At 39.4% G+C, this 16,710-nt stretch overlaps 2 protein-coding genes across 8 annotated transcripts in view; one reads left to right on the top strand and one right to left on the bottom strand.

Moving 5' to 3' along the window:
* The window catches only part of RBKS (ribokinase), a 99,570-nt gene extending 91,363 nt beyond the window's left edge, over positions 1-8,207 (bottom strand). For 4 of the 5 annotated variants that reach the window (XM_057743699.1, XM_057743698.1, XM_057743701.1 and 1 more), the window contains exon 1: positions 8,079-8,207. In XM_057743699.1, coding sequence (XP_057599682.1) covers positions 8,079-8,170 — 92 coding nt within the window. In that variant the 5' untranslated portion in view covers positions 8,171-8,207. Of the gene's footprint in view, positions 1-7,894; positions 8,018-8,078 lie in introns of those variants that run through there. The other variant, XM_057743703.1, reaches the window with a different exon arrangement.
* A 347-nt stretch (positions 8,208-8,554) lies between these two features.
* Positions 8,555-16,710, top strand: part of BABAM2 (BRISC and BRCA1 A complex member 2) — a 407,317-nt gene continuing 399,161 nt past the window's right edge. Inside the window, exons 1-3 of one of the 3 annotated variants that reach the window (XM_057743697.1) lie at positions 8,555-8,671; positions 9,045-9,130; positions 12,349-12,500. In XM_057743697.1, the coding sequence (XP_057599680.1) occupies positions 12,373-12,500 (128 nt within the window). In that variant the 5' untranslated portion in view covers positions 8,555-8,671; positions 9,045-9,130; positions 12,349-12,372. The remainder of the gene's footprint in view (positions 8,672-9,044; positions 9,131-12,348; positions 12,501-16,710) is intronic. The other 2 variants (XM_057743696.1, XM_057743695.1) reach the window with 2 other exon arrangements.

Below are 16,710 nucleotides of genomic sequence, written 5' to 3'. Positions count from 1 at the left end.
TACCTACACACAGCAGAATGTTATTCAGCCCTAAAAAGGAAATTCTGACACATGCTACAACATAGATAAACCTTGAAGATGTTACGCTAAGTGAAACAAGTCAGTCACAAAAGGACAAATACTGTATGATTCCACTTACATGAGATAGCTAGAGAAGTCAAATTCATAGAGAAAAAGTAGAATGGTGGTTGCCAGGGGCTGGGATGAGGGGGGAAGGGAAGTTATTGTTTAAATGGGTACAGAGTTTCAGTCTGGGAAGGTGAGAAATTTAAAACTATTGTCCTTTTCAGTTAGTGGTTCTCAACCCTGATGCATATTAAATTTAGAAAATAATCCAAAAATCCCCAAAGGGGACTCTGTCCAGCTGGAAGAAATCAACCAGGTGGGGCAGGGGACCCTATTTTTATTTATTTATTTACTATTAATTTTTATTGGAGTATTGTTACTTTACAATGTTGTTAGCTTCTACTGCACAGCAAAACGAATCAGCCGTACACACACATATATTCCCTCCCTTTTGGACTTCCCTCCTATTTAAGACAACACAGTGCATTAAGTAGAGTTCCTGTGCTATACAGTTTGTTCCCCTCATGGTGTCCCTATTTTTAAATGTTCCCTGCTGCAGCCAGGGTGGCAAAGACTGTTGTAGGCAAGAGGAAATAAAAGATTTTGATTTTTCTGTATCTTAAAAAAAAAATCCTGTAAATGGATGGTGATGAAGGTTGTGTGAGACTGTGAATGTACTTGATACTACTGAATTGTACACTAAAAATGGTTAAAATAATAAGATTTATGTTTAGAGTATTCTACCACAATAAAAAAATATGGAAAAAAAAAACCCTCTAAAGGACAATATTAAGTCCTCTGATACAGATAATTGCATTAATTTGCTTTTTCTCCCTCCAAGGAAAATGTTCCGTAGTAGTACTTTTCAACACCTTCTTATCTCTTGAAAATATATGTCAAACTTCTGAAATGCTACTCTGACCTTCACAGTTATGTGTTAGTGTTTGAGAGTCAAGAGATATAAGTTTTAATCGTGGCTCCAACCTTAACAGGTATTTGCTGGGGACAAATCACTTGATTTTTCCCAGGCTTGTTTCCAATAATTAAAGTGAATAAGGGTGGAAAACAAAAATGAACTCAAGGTTCTTTCCCACTCTAAAGTCTCTAGTTTCACCATATTTCTTTAAGTTTCCTAACCACACCTTTGCTACATAATAAATATCTTTGTTACATGGGTAGTGGAGTTTGTGTAGTTTCTAAGAGTATTGGTGTACTTAATATCTTCTGTCTTAGTTTCATTATCTCCAATAAATAGTTGTGAATTTCTTGAGCTAAATTTGCCATTAATTTCTCCATTACAATGATAAAAGCACATCAATATTTTTTTCTTAAATCTCAAAACCAAATTTAGGATTTTCCCCCCCAAGAGGGGATTTGACTGCCTTTTAATTATTCGATAATACTTATTCTGATTTTTAAGGAATATACTTTTTCCCTTGCTACAAAGCATGAATTCTTTTGTTCCACAAAATGAGATTCTTTTCAAGAACTCCACTTTCCAAGTCTTGGGAAAGCTAACTGTCAGCAACAGGGTTTGCTCATAAAGGATCAGAAAGCAGATTCCTGACTCATGCCCATTTTACTTAACAGATGTTTTCAACTCTTTTATTCCCTAAGTATTTCTTTAACCTTTCCCCTCTTCTTTATCCCCATTCCTGCTGTCCTAGTTCAGGCCCTCATCAGCTCTCGTGAAGACCACTGCTTTAGCTTTCAAATGGGTCTCTCTGTCTTCAAGGAGCATGTCTTGGATGTCTTCAAAACAATGCCTTCTTTTGCATCTGCCTTGGGCACTGAGAGAGCTATGTGAAATACACATCTGAGGGTGTCATTCCTATGCTTTGAACCCGTCACTGGCTCCCGGGCCTACAAAATAAAACCCAAGCACCTCAGCATGGCTGATGAGGCCCTTTACTGACACCTTGCTTCTGATGATCGGTGTACAGTGCGCGGACCCAGCGGGTGCGCTCCCCGCGCACACACACGCACACCCACATCCATGACGTCACTCCTGCGTGTTCATCCCAACTGGCCACAATGGAATCCCTCTTCTTCTTCTTTTTTCCTTCCTGTATTAGCACCTGCTTATTTTTCAAGATTTGGCTCAGGAGGCATCTTATCTAGGACCTTTCCCCTGTGCTCCCACAGAACCTGCAGGTATTCAGCATACCATACTACAAAGATCTATCTTTGCGTCTGCCTTCTTCTTTGGACTATAAGTTCCTCAAGAGCAATGACTATGTTACACTAATTGCAGTATCCCTAGCACTTAGCACAGTCTTAGTATTTCAATATTATATACAAGTAATCAAAATACTGGAGCAACATTCATCACAAAGCCCACCTCACCTTGCTCTCCCTACAATGTAGACACTAGGGCTCGAAGTGGTCACTAAAGGGACTACTTAGTAATACCAAACAATAGGTGCTCTTTCTTGGTCATATATAATTTACCTTTAACATATATTTTCTTTGAAGGGACCAAAATTAGAAATTTCCCACGAATGGTTTCTTTTGAATTTAGGGAATTCAGTTGATAGAAACATGTTTAATGAAATATTAATTGAAAAACTGATTTGTAACTGATAAGCAACTTTCAAGACCAATTTAAGGAGCAGAAAGAATAATGATGATATTATATTCCTCTGATATTGGGAATGCACGATACTTCTTGGACCAACATTCCTTTGGCTTTTACTTTCCTGAAAATGTGACTGCCAGAGATTTTTCTGTTCTAAATATGACAAGTCAAGAGGCCTCTGGTGGAAGGTAGGTTAGAGGGTACTGTAATATGTCAAAACATATAACGTTCTCTTGGTACAGTATAAAATTTTGGCCTTTTTAAATAAAAGTAACCTAAGTTCAACGTTTCATCCACTTTGGATCTAAAAGCTTCTAAATTCACTTATGCCACCAACCAATTAAAATCTTTTGAGAATTAAGCAATCATCGCCTGACTTGCCAAGGATTAAATTTAGATGCTTGGTTGCACGTGAGCCTTATCTCTCCAGCCATCACTTTTAATTGGAGCATGTAAAAGGATAACATAGGGTTTCGGTTGACATCATAGTCTATTGCCATGGAAATGTAAACATGGGTTTGTATTAAGCATGTCTCAAAGCAAGTTTTAGGGGTACAGAGAGACGGGAGACAGGAGATAAATTATGTAAAACGGATCCTCCAAATGTTGCAGTGGCCTCGGAGTGCAAACCTCAGTGATCTCATCCTGTCTCATGGCTTTAAATACCATCTATACACTGACGACTCTCAGATTTATATCTCCAGCTAGATCTCTCCTCTGAACTCTGAACTCATATATCTGTCTTCTTGACCGCTTCATCTGGATGTCTCACAGGCACTTCAAACCTCACACGTCCCGCCAGGGCTCCTGATACTGCCCTCTCCCTATGCAACCTGCTCTATCACAACCTTCTGCATCTTAGCACGCGCCAATTTCCCCTTCCACTTGCAGAGGGCACAGGACTTGGGGTAATCCTTGACCTATCTCGTACTCCTCAGCAAATCCTGTCATCAGCTCTACCTTTAAAATATAATCAGAAGATGCTCACTTCTCCCCACGTGCACTGTTTTCAAGCTACCATAATTTCTTGACTGGATTATTGTAATTAACTCTGAACTAGTCTCCCTGTTTTTGCCCTTGTGGGTCATATTATGTCACTTCTCTGCTCAAACCCTCCACTGGCTTTTCATTTCATCCAAGGTAGGACCCAGTGTCCTTTAACCATCAATTACCCTCCCTTCTCCCTTATTTTCTCCTGCAGCTACACTGGACTCCTTGTAGTTCACTGATCAGAGGAGGTCTGCTCCTGCCTCAGGGCCTTTGTATATGCTCTTCTTCTGGTTATCTGTATGGCTTGCTTCCTTTCTTCCTTTAGGGCTTTACTCAAATCACCTTCTCAGTGAGGCTGTCTGTGGCCACTGATCTAAAATGACTACTTCCATCCCCCTTTCATGCTTTATTTTTCTCCTTAGCATTTATCTAACAGAGGATGTATTTTACTTATTTCTACTGATATTGTCTCTCTTCCACTAGGATGTAAGTTCCATGAGGCAAGGATTTTTTGCTGTGTTTTTCACTGCTGTTATCCTCTGCACCTTGGTAAAGTGCAGAAGCACATGGTATAAAAATCAATAAATATTTGCCGAATGAATAATTAAAAAAATGGGTGATATATGTCATAAATAAGGATTAGTGAAAGCATGATTAACCAAGGTCTATGAGCCTAACGTCTAAAAAAATTCATCTGTTGTTGGGTTTTCATGGGAATCTGTCTTTGGAGGAAATATGACTTAATTTTCCACAAGAATAGACTTGATTTCTCTGATCTTTGCAATGTGGAACTTCAGAGATAATTGTCAAGAAGGAAAAGAATAATGATAAATACAGGTGGGTATTAAATAATGTTCATTGTTTGCCATTTTGGATGAGCTAATGATTTTTAAAAATTATTAGTACACAGAGCTTACTATTCATAGTGGACTGAAATTAGAAATGAACAAAGTTGCTCCCTGGTTGAATTAGCAGTGTCTGGCATACAGTAATGTAATATATAAAGTGAGTTGGACTTGGATGCCATCCAGGAGAGCTTAGTTACTGAAGTAGTTTTATTTCTAAAGTGATTCTACAGCATAGGCATGGGTGTCCAGGCTGGTTATGGTTAAACTTAGATAGAAAGTAAGGAACAGTTAAAAAAAAAAAAAAAAAGAAAAAAAAAAAGAAAAAAAGAAAGTAAGGAACAGTAATGAAGATATCTTTAGATCTGAAAATTATAAACCCTTAGTTGTTATTCCTTGCCAGCTTACAAAGTCAACACTTAATGAAAGCACAGACTACGAGCCATTAAATGAACTGTAGATGAAAAGGGCAATAAATACCAGTGAGAGTTAGTGGTACAGTGATATAATGGGAAGATAAAGGTTGAGAAAACTGTGTTCCCACTAACTGGCTGTATGATTTGGGGTGAGTCATTTAACCTCTCTTAATTACCTCATCTGTAAAATATGGAGGATGGACTGATAGGCTTCAGTGATCCTCCAAGCTCTAAGTATTATAAGATTTTTTGGCTTTAAGTTTAATCACTGTAGTAGGCAGAATTATGCCCACCCTCACCCTGCCTCAAAGATGTCCACATCCTAATCCCCGGAACTTGCGGATATGCTATGTTATATGGCAAGGGGGAATTAAGGTTGCTAATGAGATACCTTAAAATAAGGAGATTATCCTGAATTATCTGTTTGGGCCCAATGAAATTACAAGGGTTCTTAAAATGTAGAAGAGGGAGGCAGAAGAGTGAGTGTCAGAGTGACGTCATCTGAGAAAGACTTCACTGACCATTACTAGCTTTGAACATGGAGGAAGAGGCCATGAGCCAGAATGTGAGCAGCCTCTAGAAGCTAGAAAAGGCAAGAAAACAGATTTCCCTTACAGCCTTCAGGAAGGAACGCAGTCCTACAAACAACTTGATTTTAGCCCAGGGAGACCTGTGTCAGACTTCTGACTTTTAGAACTATAAGTATTAAATTTGTATTGTTTAAGCCATTAAGTTTGTGGTAATTTGTTACAGAAGCAATAGAAAATTAAAGAATCATGATATGTACCATAAAATAACCAGCAAAGCTGGACCCAAGTTTATCATGGATGCAGGGTTTTAAATAAAAATCCTATACTTAGGTATTTTGTAAAGATCTTCAGAGGCAGAAGTAATCAGAAAAAGTTTATTAGAAAAGTTGTGGGAGTCTGTAGGGGAATAAAAGTTTTACTGGTGATTCATGTGAAGACTAGAAACCTGAATATCTTATACAGGAAAGAAAATAGCAAGAGAAGAGAACTTAGAAACGTTATCCACAATGTAAGCGTTTCATCTCTGGACCTAACTTTACTCACCTATAAACTGAAGGATTGGGATAAATAATCTCTAAATTCCTCTAACTCTGAAATAAGCTTTTAAATCCTGCTAACTTGGGCATCTGAGACCACACCCTCCCCAAAGTTAAGAGTATTCATCTTAGAAAGTACTATAATTCTCTTTCATGTGTGATGGTCAAGCTTCATAGAAAGCTCTGACTTAGTTTAACAAGGTGACTCTGAATTCTAACCCTGACATCCTTATTCACGCAGGGTGCATGGGAAACTTATTTAGCTTTCTTTCTCTTCTGTACTTCACCTATAGAATTATGGTAAAATTTTAGCTAGATGGATTTTCTAAGGAGTGAATTATTTTAGACATCTAAAGGCTTATTCCCTTATGTAACTAAACTTTAAATATATTTGATGGAACTATTTCTAAAAACACGTGCCCCATTTTTATATAAGATTGAATAATAACCATATTCCCTTTTCTTGAAAAGAGTTATCACTAGTAACATCAATTACTATAGTGAGCTGTCAGACAGTGATGCTCTAGACAGCAGTCAGCAAACTATGGCCTGCAGGCTGATTTTGTAAGGCACAGGAGATAAGAAGTTTTTTACATTCTGTACATGTTAAAAAAAAAAAAAAGAATATGTGACCTAGATCATATGTGGTCTGAAAAGCCTAAAATAATTACTATCTTGCCCTCTGCAGAAAGGTTCGCTGACTCTAGCTCTAGAGAAAGATGTATAGGCCTTTTCCCCAAATGTCCAGAACGAGGTTGAACTTTATGTTCTGTCACTAAAGGAAGCAAGTCTGTCTTGGCACAAGGTAGCTCAAATATTTGCAGAAAAATAAAGGCTCTTGGCGCTGCATGCCTGTGGGATCTTAGTTCCCCAACCAGGGATCGAACCTGGGCGCAAGTCAGTGAAAGCGCAGAGTCCTAAGCACTGGACCGCCAGGGAATTCCCCAGGCTCTTGGCATTTAAAAGTCTTTTGTTGCTTATTGATACACTCTCCTCACTTTCAGGTTTTTGGTAATTACTATACCTGCCCCTTGCAGTCTCTTCTCCTTTCTAATCTTGGTCTGGAAACTTGATAACCTAGCTTATAAGCATTTTAAGCAATGTAAGATTAAGTTGGTTATGTGAAGACCCTAAAACTATTTTCTAAGTAGAACACAGGTGGCTTAGTGCAGGGATTTGGTGACTTATTTTCATTTTTCCAAGGGCTTTTTATTTAATATTTCCAGGTTCTTGGCTATCCTTTGGAAAAGCAAGGTTGCAGGACAGATAAGGTCTTACTGTGGTATTATCATTTTTCATTTTTATAATATAAAAATAGCATTATATCTGAAAAGCCACTCACCAAAAAATTAAACTGAAGCAACCTGAAAGGTAGGATTTCTTGAGATATGTTTTTTTTTCTTTACAATAAGTAAACATTATTTTTACAATCAAAAAATCCATTTTCATTAAAAAAATCTATTTTCATCTAGCATATTTTGTTTGATCACTTTTTTTTATGGTTGTAAATACTGTGTTTACAAGTTTTTATTTTGACTCACACTTGGTTTGCCATAGGTAACCTACAATTACACTAATACTTAAAAATAAGCTGTAAATGTGAAATGCAGGAAAACCAACAATCAATACGGTGAAAGATGAACGCCTAAAATTCTGACCTCTGCTCCACTCATTTCATACACGTTCACACGAATAGTACCCAACCTGGATAGTATTATAGCTCAAAACACTTTACTTCATTTAGTCTTCAAAACAACCCTGTGAGGTGGGTACATTCTCGGGGGTAAAATGATTTGACCAAAGGCACATGGCTAGCCAGGGGAGAGTTCAGCAGCCTGGTCAAGAAAACAGGAGCAGATCCTTGGAGGTGCTGCTAGGTACACTGGACCTTTCACCACCCCGAGGCCTTTACGTTCCCTCATGTGACAGTTACCTTTACACTCAAACCCGGCCTCTTCTACCCCATCGAGGTGCGCTGCGGGCGGAGGAAACCTGGAGCTCACACCAAACATCAACACTCTCCATCCCCAGAGCCCCAGTGCCAAGGCAGTGAGCAGAGAGAGCAGAGTCCGCAACTCGCTCGAGCCGCAGACTCTGCGTGCTGGCTCCGGACTAACCTGACCAGGTCGGTCATGCAGGAGCCCACCACCACCACCAGCGCCGCCACCTCCTCCTGCCACTGCCTCCCGGGTTCCCCAGACGCGGCCATTTCTCAAAGTCGGCGCTCTGCAACCTGGAGGCTGCCCTTTAACCTCTGCCCAGCCCCGTAACCACGGACGCCGCTCTCATGCTCCCTAACGACGCGGGCCTTCCGGACGCCCGCGCGGGTCGCCCACCTGGATGCCCGAAATAACCCCGCCCACCGACTGCCCCCTGTTCTTCCAGGAACTGCCTCCCTGCACAGCCTCTCGTGACAGAGCCCCGCCAATCGTTCCAGACTCGGCGCAGCTCGCCGCGGACGAGGCAGGCGCGGAGAAAGGAACTTTCAGGCACTTTGGGGACGCCCTTCCGAGCGCCCGGCCTTGGCGCGACCGGGCACGCGCACGCCGCCCGGCTCCTGGGCCGCAGAGGGGCGGGGCGGGGCGGGACGTCCGGGGACGCGCACGCATCCGGCCCGCGGTGCGCGCGCAGGTTGGTGCGTCGGTCGGGGGCGCGCTCGGGTAACCTGTACCCCACGTAGTCGCCGGTTACCGATCGGACTAAGTTCCAGGTACCTGGACTGGGGCTGGTGCGGGGAGGTTGGATCCCGAGTCGCACAGGTGGCGCTGAGGACCGTGGTTTAAATATGCCCAGGGCGCGCCTTCTCTTCCTATAGAGAAGGCCCCTGTTCCAAAGATGCCCTGCTCATCCCCATCACGCTGGTCCCCTCAAGAACGACCCCCCAAGGCTAGAGGCTGCTGACTCCACACCTAGCTCGCCCCCTGGTCCCTGAATAAGCTCAGACTCCTTCCTCCTTCCCGCCTCATGGGATCATACAATTTGGGAGAAGGCAGAGCGCCCCTTTTAGATGTCCCCTTTTAGAGCGGGGTGGTCATTCTTTGGATTTAAGCCGATTTGTTTTTCTTGAATGTCGCCCCTTGGAGAAATTGCTTCCCCCGTGTAACTTCCCTCGTGCGCTGTATGACGTCGACGTGACACAGCAGGACGGCACCCCTTTCCGTTCCATGACGTAAGCTGGGCACATGTTTCCGCGTTTGTCATCCCATCTTAATTGCAAGAAACTAGACGATGCTTTAGACGTCTTTGTATTCCCCAGACTGCCCATCACAGGACCTCACGTGACCCTATCTTGAGGCAGCAGACCCCTGTAAAAATTGTTTCTGCATTTTCCTTCTGTATGCTGTAGTCAAAACCAGGAAATAGAGATTACACAACTAGCATTCAAGGGAGGCTGGCCACTGTAAATTTTTGCCTCTCTGGGATCTGTTATTGTGCTTTGATGAGTAAAAGCTACTACTGGGGGATGATCTCTCATCCGTGTCCCTGGCGCAGAAGCCAAAGAACCATCATTTCTGGCTGTTCGGTGACCTCTGATTTTGGAGTCAGGTTTTCTTTTTGCTCTTCCTTAGAGAAGTCACAACATCTACGGTTGAAACATTTTAATGCTGCATGAAATCTTGCACTGTCAAAAGATAGTATTATGGCTGTTCTGGAAACAAAGACAAATTCATTCCTTCAAGTGTCATTCTGAGGTCATGACAGTTGCTGAATTAGATGGGGTGTTGTCTTAAGTATAGTTAGGTTTCTGGAGTAGGTTTGCTCCCTTTAGTTCTTGCCTAGTGAAACACTCAGGCCGGCTTTAGCAGTAGGCCAACAGTAGTCTAATTTCTTTCCAGTTGTCAGGCAACCATTAGTTTAAATTCATGAAGTTTTGTTCGATGTATGCTTTAAAAAAAAACAAATTCACTTTGATGCTTTTCTCTTTGGTGATTGAAGTTATGTTTATTTGAAAAGAAGATGGGTATAGTGCACTTTTGAGAGAGCTCTGAGTTTGAATTCTGATCCTTCTGCTTGCTAGGTTTGTGACTTTGAGCAAGTTACTTGGTCTTGCCGAGCATTAGTTTTCTTATCTGTGAAATGGGAACAATAATATTAACTAGAGAACAGGGTAGTTGTTGGGAAGTAAATGAAATTACAGATAGAGATGGGTAATATAGTGCCTGATACTCTAAATTTTCAGAATCTGTTGGTTCTGTTTCCCTTTTTCATAGAAATGAGAGGTAAATTAATAACAGGTATTGTGGGAAAATACATGGAAGAATAATTTTGTAATGTAGGTAAGGTCCTTTTGCTTTTTCCAAGATGAGTATTTCTGTTTTGCATATGATCTAGATAAGCATCCTTTCAAGAACTGTGACATCAATGGGTAGAAATAAAAGTGGAAATGTTGCAGAATAGGAAAAAATAGACTTCAAAGTGATAATATGGCCTAGTATACTATTCAAAGACAAATTATGAAAGTTATTCATATTGTCTGTAAAATGGGAATTCTCATATATGCCTTACCATCCAGAGTTGTGAAGGTCAACTGCACTAATATATATGGAAACTCTTTATAAGTGATAAAGTGTTATAAAAATGTACATGATTTTTATGACTGATAATACAGTGCATTAGATGTTTATTCTTTTTTTTTAAAATAAATTTATTTATTTATTTTATTGGCTGTGTTGGGTCTTTGTTGCTGCACACCGGCTTTCTCTAGTTGTGGCGAGTGGGGCTACTCTTCATTGTGGTGCGTGGGCTCCTCATTGTGGTGACCTCTCTTGTTGCGGAGCATGGGCTCTAGGCGTCTGGGCTTCAGTAGTTGTGGCACACGGGCTCAATAGTTGTGGCTCATGGGCTCTAGAGCACAGGCTCAGTAGTTGTGGCGCTCGGGCTTAGTTGCTTCACGGCGTGTGGTATCTTCCAGGGGCAGGGATCGAACCCGTGTCCCTTGCATTGGCAGGCAGATTCTTAACCACTGCGCCACCTAGGAAGTCCCTAGATGTTTATTCTTATTTTGTGATGACATACTGGAATGGTGGAGGGGGATCTTCTGTTAAGCGATCAGAAGAGGAGCTTGTTTTATATTTGCAGAAAGGATGATTTGAGTACTAAAGGATAAAGCTTTTTCTGCTTCAGAGGTACTTCTGGGTGTCATCACTGTGTAGGGTCACACTGTTATTATTTTTTGAAAGATCATGCAGTCCTGCCCTTTGTTACTACTATGAAATGATTAAAACAGGTACTACTTTTCAACATTTAGCAGGGGCTGTAAATCCTCCTATGGCATAATATATGAAAACTAGAATGAGAACATCATTTACTTGTAATTGTAACTTGCAGGAAATTAATTTGCTTTTGATGTGGGATTATCCTTTCAGATCAAGGAAGAAAATGATCATTTGAATTGACTTATTCACCTCTGAAAGTGGAGGCTTTCATTTAGAAATCTATTAAGAGGAATTCATGTACTCCCTCCTCCAGCCCCATGGGTTTCCAAGTAATTTAGAGATGGTTTATTGGTTTTACTTTTGTATTTTCAAGTCTAAGAACTTCTTAGTGCCTTAAAGTCAAAAACTTTTAGATTTGTATTAGTTTGTGTAGCTTAATATCTGGATAGGTATGTGTTTTCATGATTTAATTGTTTAGATTTTTGCCACATCTCAGATATGCTATCTTCTACCAAATTTTTCTTAATATCTTCTCTGCATACCTAAATATTTATCTAGCTCTTGTCTCCTTATTCATGTATTTATTAAAAGATGTTTATTGGGTGCTTAGTGTGTGCTAGGTATTTTCATTAAACACTAGGGATTCAAGACAGTTCTGAAGGGGAGAGATCACTAAGCAGGTAATTATAATACACTGTGGAGGGGAAGTAATTAAGAGAGATGTATCAGAAGTAAATAATTTCTAGTAAGTAACAATTACAAGTAGGTTATGCTTCTTCTAGAATTTTACAAAGTTTTATCAGTCAAGTTCTTACTCTTTGTGGGGACACAGAGGGAGGGATTCCTAACCTAGTGGTGTCTGTGTTTTGTGTGTTGGGGGAGAGGATTGTCAGTAAAGACTTCTTGAGGCTTCAACTAAAGTAGGACCTGCCAGCTGTAAAATAGAGTGGACAGCTTTTAAGCACAGTAAGGCAGCGTAGAAATTGGCTTTGGAAAGGGGGAGGAAATTGGATTTCAGGGGTTGCTGCTCCTTCTGAAAAGTCTATGTACTGAGTAGGTGAGCAGTAGGGAGATGGGTTCTTCTGGAGGGTCATTGGAAGAAGCTGCCGTTAAGATAGGAAATGAGGGATCATGTAAGAGACACTTCTGTGTGCTGTGCCAGTTTCCAGGAAGCTTGTTATATCTCGTTTCTTTGGATATTCTGATCACCATTCTTTCCTTCTCCTTTCAGTGGTGATTTGCAAGTCAAGTTAAAATGTCTCCAGAAGTGGCCTTGAACCGAATTTCTCCAATGCTTTCCCCATTCATATCTAGCGTGGTCCGCAATGGGAAAGTGGGACTGGATGCTACAAACTGCTTGAGGATAACTGACTTGAAATCAGGGTATGTACCAGAACCCATCCAACCTTTACCTAATAACAAACCTTTCTCACCAGACTTGTAACAATTGAACACCAAAGAAATTCCTCAAGTCATGACATCACATGTTGATTGAGTTGGTTTTGTCCAGTTCTTGACATTTTATGTTTGAAGTTGTTTTATTTGTGTTGTGGGCCATTGCTTTGTGATCACAATGTTCTTCTTTTTTTTTTTTTTTTTTCTTAACCGGCATATCTCTTTGTTAACAGTGTGCCATGTGGTTTTTAGCAAGTGTGTTTTTCATCATTGACTTGTTTTCTTGCTGTGTCTTCTGTAATTCTGTATGCACTGTAAGAGTTGGGATTTGAGATTGTGAATCTGACATTGTTTGATAGTCTCTTCTGATAGGAAAATTATAACAGCCAGCCAAAAAAGAGTCATTTTTCACAATGGAGTTGAAACAGTAATATCTCATGCCTAGAAATGTTGCATTAAAAAACCCAACTTTTTATTTTGAAATACATTTACTTAAAAGTTACAAAAATATTACAGAAAATTAATGTTGTTACATGCTGATAGTTATTCTGTAAGCCTTATTGGAATTTTGTCAGTTTCCCATTAATATCCTTTTTTCTGTCCAGGATCCAATCCAGGATACAAGTTGCATTTAGTTGTCATGTCTTTCTAGTCTTCCCAACCTGTGACAGTGCCTGTCTTTCATTGTCTTTCATGATTTTGAAGCTTTTAAAGATAGCACAGATGAGTTACTTTGTGAAATGTTGCTCAATACCAGTTGTCTAATGTTTTCCCTTTATTAGAGTGAGAAACACATTTTATTTTTTACCCCAAGAAAACTACAGAAGCGATATTGTACCATTTTCAGTGCATCAAATCAGGGAGTACGTGCTGTTCATGTGTCTAGTTACTGGTGTATTAACTTTGACTAGTTGGTTAAGATTGTGTGTACCAGGTTTCTCCACTGTAAAGTTAACTGATTTTCCCTTTGTAATTAGTAAGTGTCTTGTGGAGTGATGTTTTGAGACTGTGCAGATATTCTGTTTCTCATCATACTTTTGTCCGTTAATTTCAACATCCGTTAATGATTCTTGCCGGCAATAATTGTTACTGTGATTCTTGTATAAGAGTGATTTTTAATTTTCCTATTCCTCCCACATTTAGTAATTTGAATTCTTCTGTGAAGAAGTGCCATCCTCCCCCCCCAATTATTTATTTATTCATTTATTTATTTGGATCAGTATGAGTTTTGGGGTATTTATTTTATTTTGGGGGTTATAATGCAGATACTGTCTTCATTTATTTTGTTTGCTCAATTGTTGTAGCCTTCGTCATTGGGAACTCTGTCAAGTTGGCTTTTAAGCATATCCCTATCATTTTTTGAGCATTTTCTTACTAGAAATATTACATTTTTGATTCTCTTTTAGCTTTTCTTTTTTTAAGCTCTTTTGTTTTTGCCTTCTTCAAATCTTGCTGTTTTCTGAACAAGCTGAAGACCTGTACATGAGGTAGTAAGATGGAGAAGACTAGGTTAGTTGGACATTTCATTGGAATGGTAGGCTGCTTTTTAAAAGATCTGGTATTACCTTCAACTTAATTAATGGGTGGATATGGGGTTTCTTTTTGGGATGATGAAAATGTTCTAAAATTAGTTAGTGGGGATGGTTATACAACTCTGTAAATATACCAAAAATGACTGATTTATGCATCTATGAGGGTGAATTTTATGGTTTGTGAATTATATCTCATTGAAGTTGTCATTAAAAACACAAACCTGTGTACCAGGGATGTTTACTGGCTTGAATGGATAGCACACGGAAAAAGGTCTTCTTTAGTTTGTCACAAACATTCTTTTCAGAGATATTGAAGACATGATAGGGGACTGATGGCCAGGGGACTGATGGCCAGAGGACTGGGGACTGGTTTATGTAAGATGGTATAAAATATAAACCTGAACTCCTGCTCTTTTATTGGTATTCTGAGAGAAGAGTTGGATTCAGTAACATAAAGTCACTTTACTTCTTTTTTTGTAAAAAAAAGTTCCTGAATGTTTAGTTGAGTATCTTAAGTGCAAACAGTGGATCTGATGATCAATTTGAAATGAATCCACTAGACTTGGCCCTGTCTGGACTAGCTCTGTGAAAAATATTTGAAGTGGCATTTAATGACGTGTAGTATTTATGGAATTTACTTTCATTAGATTTAAAAAAGGAGTAAAAATACCTCTACCCACATTAACAAAGCTGCTACACATAAAGTGATGTGAAAAGCCTTATTAATCTAGAGCATTATTGACGCCTTTTATGTAGTACTTGGCTGAAAGGTTCATGAAAGTTCTCTTGAAGCTCATTAACAGTTCTTTCCTCAATCCTTCCATCACCCAAAGTGTGAATTCCTCAAGTTTCTATAGCAAAATAATGGCAGAGTTAGAGAAAAGAATTGTGTATGTGTGTGTGACTTTTGGCATTTCCTTTTCTTTTAGATTAGCAGCACTCAGTTATGAGAATTGCGATCCACATTTGCAATTTCTATTAACTCAAATGGCACATATCCTATAGAACACAGTGTACACCGAAGGTATAAAAAGAGGAGACTGATTTTTAGAGGTCACGAGAACCAGTCTTGTTACCATATATAGTTACTTGCCCTTGAAGAGATGAGGTACCAGAGTATCTGTATTCTAGGTCTGACTCACAGAAGGAATAGTTAGGCGGGAATCTATGCAAAGTAAGTTTTTTATTTTTTATTTTTTTAAATTTTATAATAGCAGTTCATCTTTATTTCTCTTATGGCAACTAAATCTTTCTACCTTATCTAAGATTATGTGTGTTTCTAAACTCCATTGTTAGGCTGTCAGTATTAAGGACAGGATTCTTGTTTAATTTATTTTTATGCCTCCGTAAGGTCTACCATGGCACCTTTCCCATGTAGTGTAGTAAGTAAAGGTTGAGTGAGTGAATGGGTTAGATGTTTTCCCAGAGAAGTTGCTCAGTTTGGGAATCAGAGTAGTTTGGACTTGTGGCTAGGAACATGTTTATTGGTCTGATAGTTGATCACTTAAATTCTGTTACATACAGTCCTTTTAAGTGACACTCCCTGACAAATGAGTTGACTTTTTCGAGATTACGGTGAAGTGTGTCATAGCACTGGCTTTACTCTTCTAGGTGGAATATATATTGAGACCTGGAGGAATTTTTAATGTTAGGGCATTATTCCATGAGCCTACTGAACGTTTATTAGCTCTCTGCCCTGTGTTAATTTGATCACAAACGTGTTATTCATAAGATGCTGTATTTTGTCTCTTTTAGTGATTTACTAATCTTGAAGATGTCTAAGTGTTCTGCATTCTGAATGATGCCTGAGAGGAAAGCAGGGAGGGCTCGCTGCAACCTGTGGCAGCTTAATATCTTTTTTCAGCACGTCACAGTGACTCAACCTTACTGGCACATGGCTGTGTTTGGGGCATCTGCTGTGACATCTCATCCTCCCACAACTACCTGTTGCATTTTTTTGTCCATGTTCTGAATTTCATTACTTAGTTAAAAATAGATACCCAGTGTATTTGATTACTAAGTGGAACAGTTTTAAAAGATGAGTGCTGTCGGCTTTGAAGACTGATCTCGGTTTGGTGGCTTTAGTCTCTAGCTGGCAGGCTGAACCTCTCTTTTCAGCCTTATGCCTGGAAGGGAGCTGCTGCCCCAGGAGGCAATAGTTTAATTTTGAAGATGGTCAACCTTGAATAATTTAAGTATCTAGTTGTTCACTTGACTTTACCTTTTCACTTGCTTTTTAATACTCTTCTGTGGTATTTTTCCTTTTTCCCTGTGCATACCTTTATGTTTTATTCCTCATGTGTAAATGTATCCCTAAACAATATATAGTATTGTTTTGTATGTTCAGAAAGTGTCTGCAGATGATACCATGCTATATGTATTCTTCTGCAGCTTGCTTGTTTTGCTTTGTATTAAGTTCACGAGATTTATCTATAATAATACGTAATGGTTCTAGTTCTTTCATTGCATTGCTGTGTCATATTCCATAGTCTGAATATGCCTCCAATTTTTTATTCACACTCATGTTGACCAACGTTTATGTTGTTTTAAATTTCTTTTGACAAAGAATGCCATAATGAACATTCTCCCACCTTTGCTCAAGAAGATATATTTGAGATTATTTTCTGGGGCAGAGGTTTTTGAATTGGGTATGTTTACCCAGTTTT

Source organism: Hippopotamus amphibius, chromosome 7, assembly GCF_030028045.1.
Source record: "Hippopotamus amphibius kiboko isolate mHipAmp2 chromosome 7, mHipAmp2.hap2, whole genome shotgun sequence".
Lineage (NCBI taxonomy): Eukaryota > Metazoa > Chordata > Mammalia > Artiodactyla > Hippopotamidae > Hippopotamus > Hippopotamus amphibius.
This window is presented reverse-complemented; position numbering and strand designations above follow the sequence as displayed.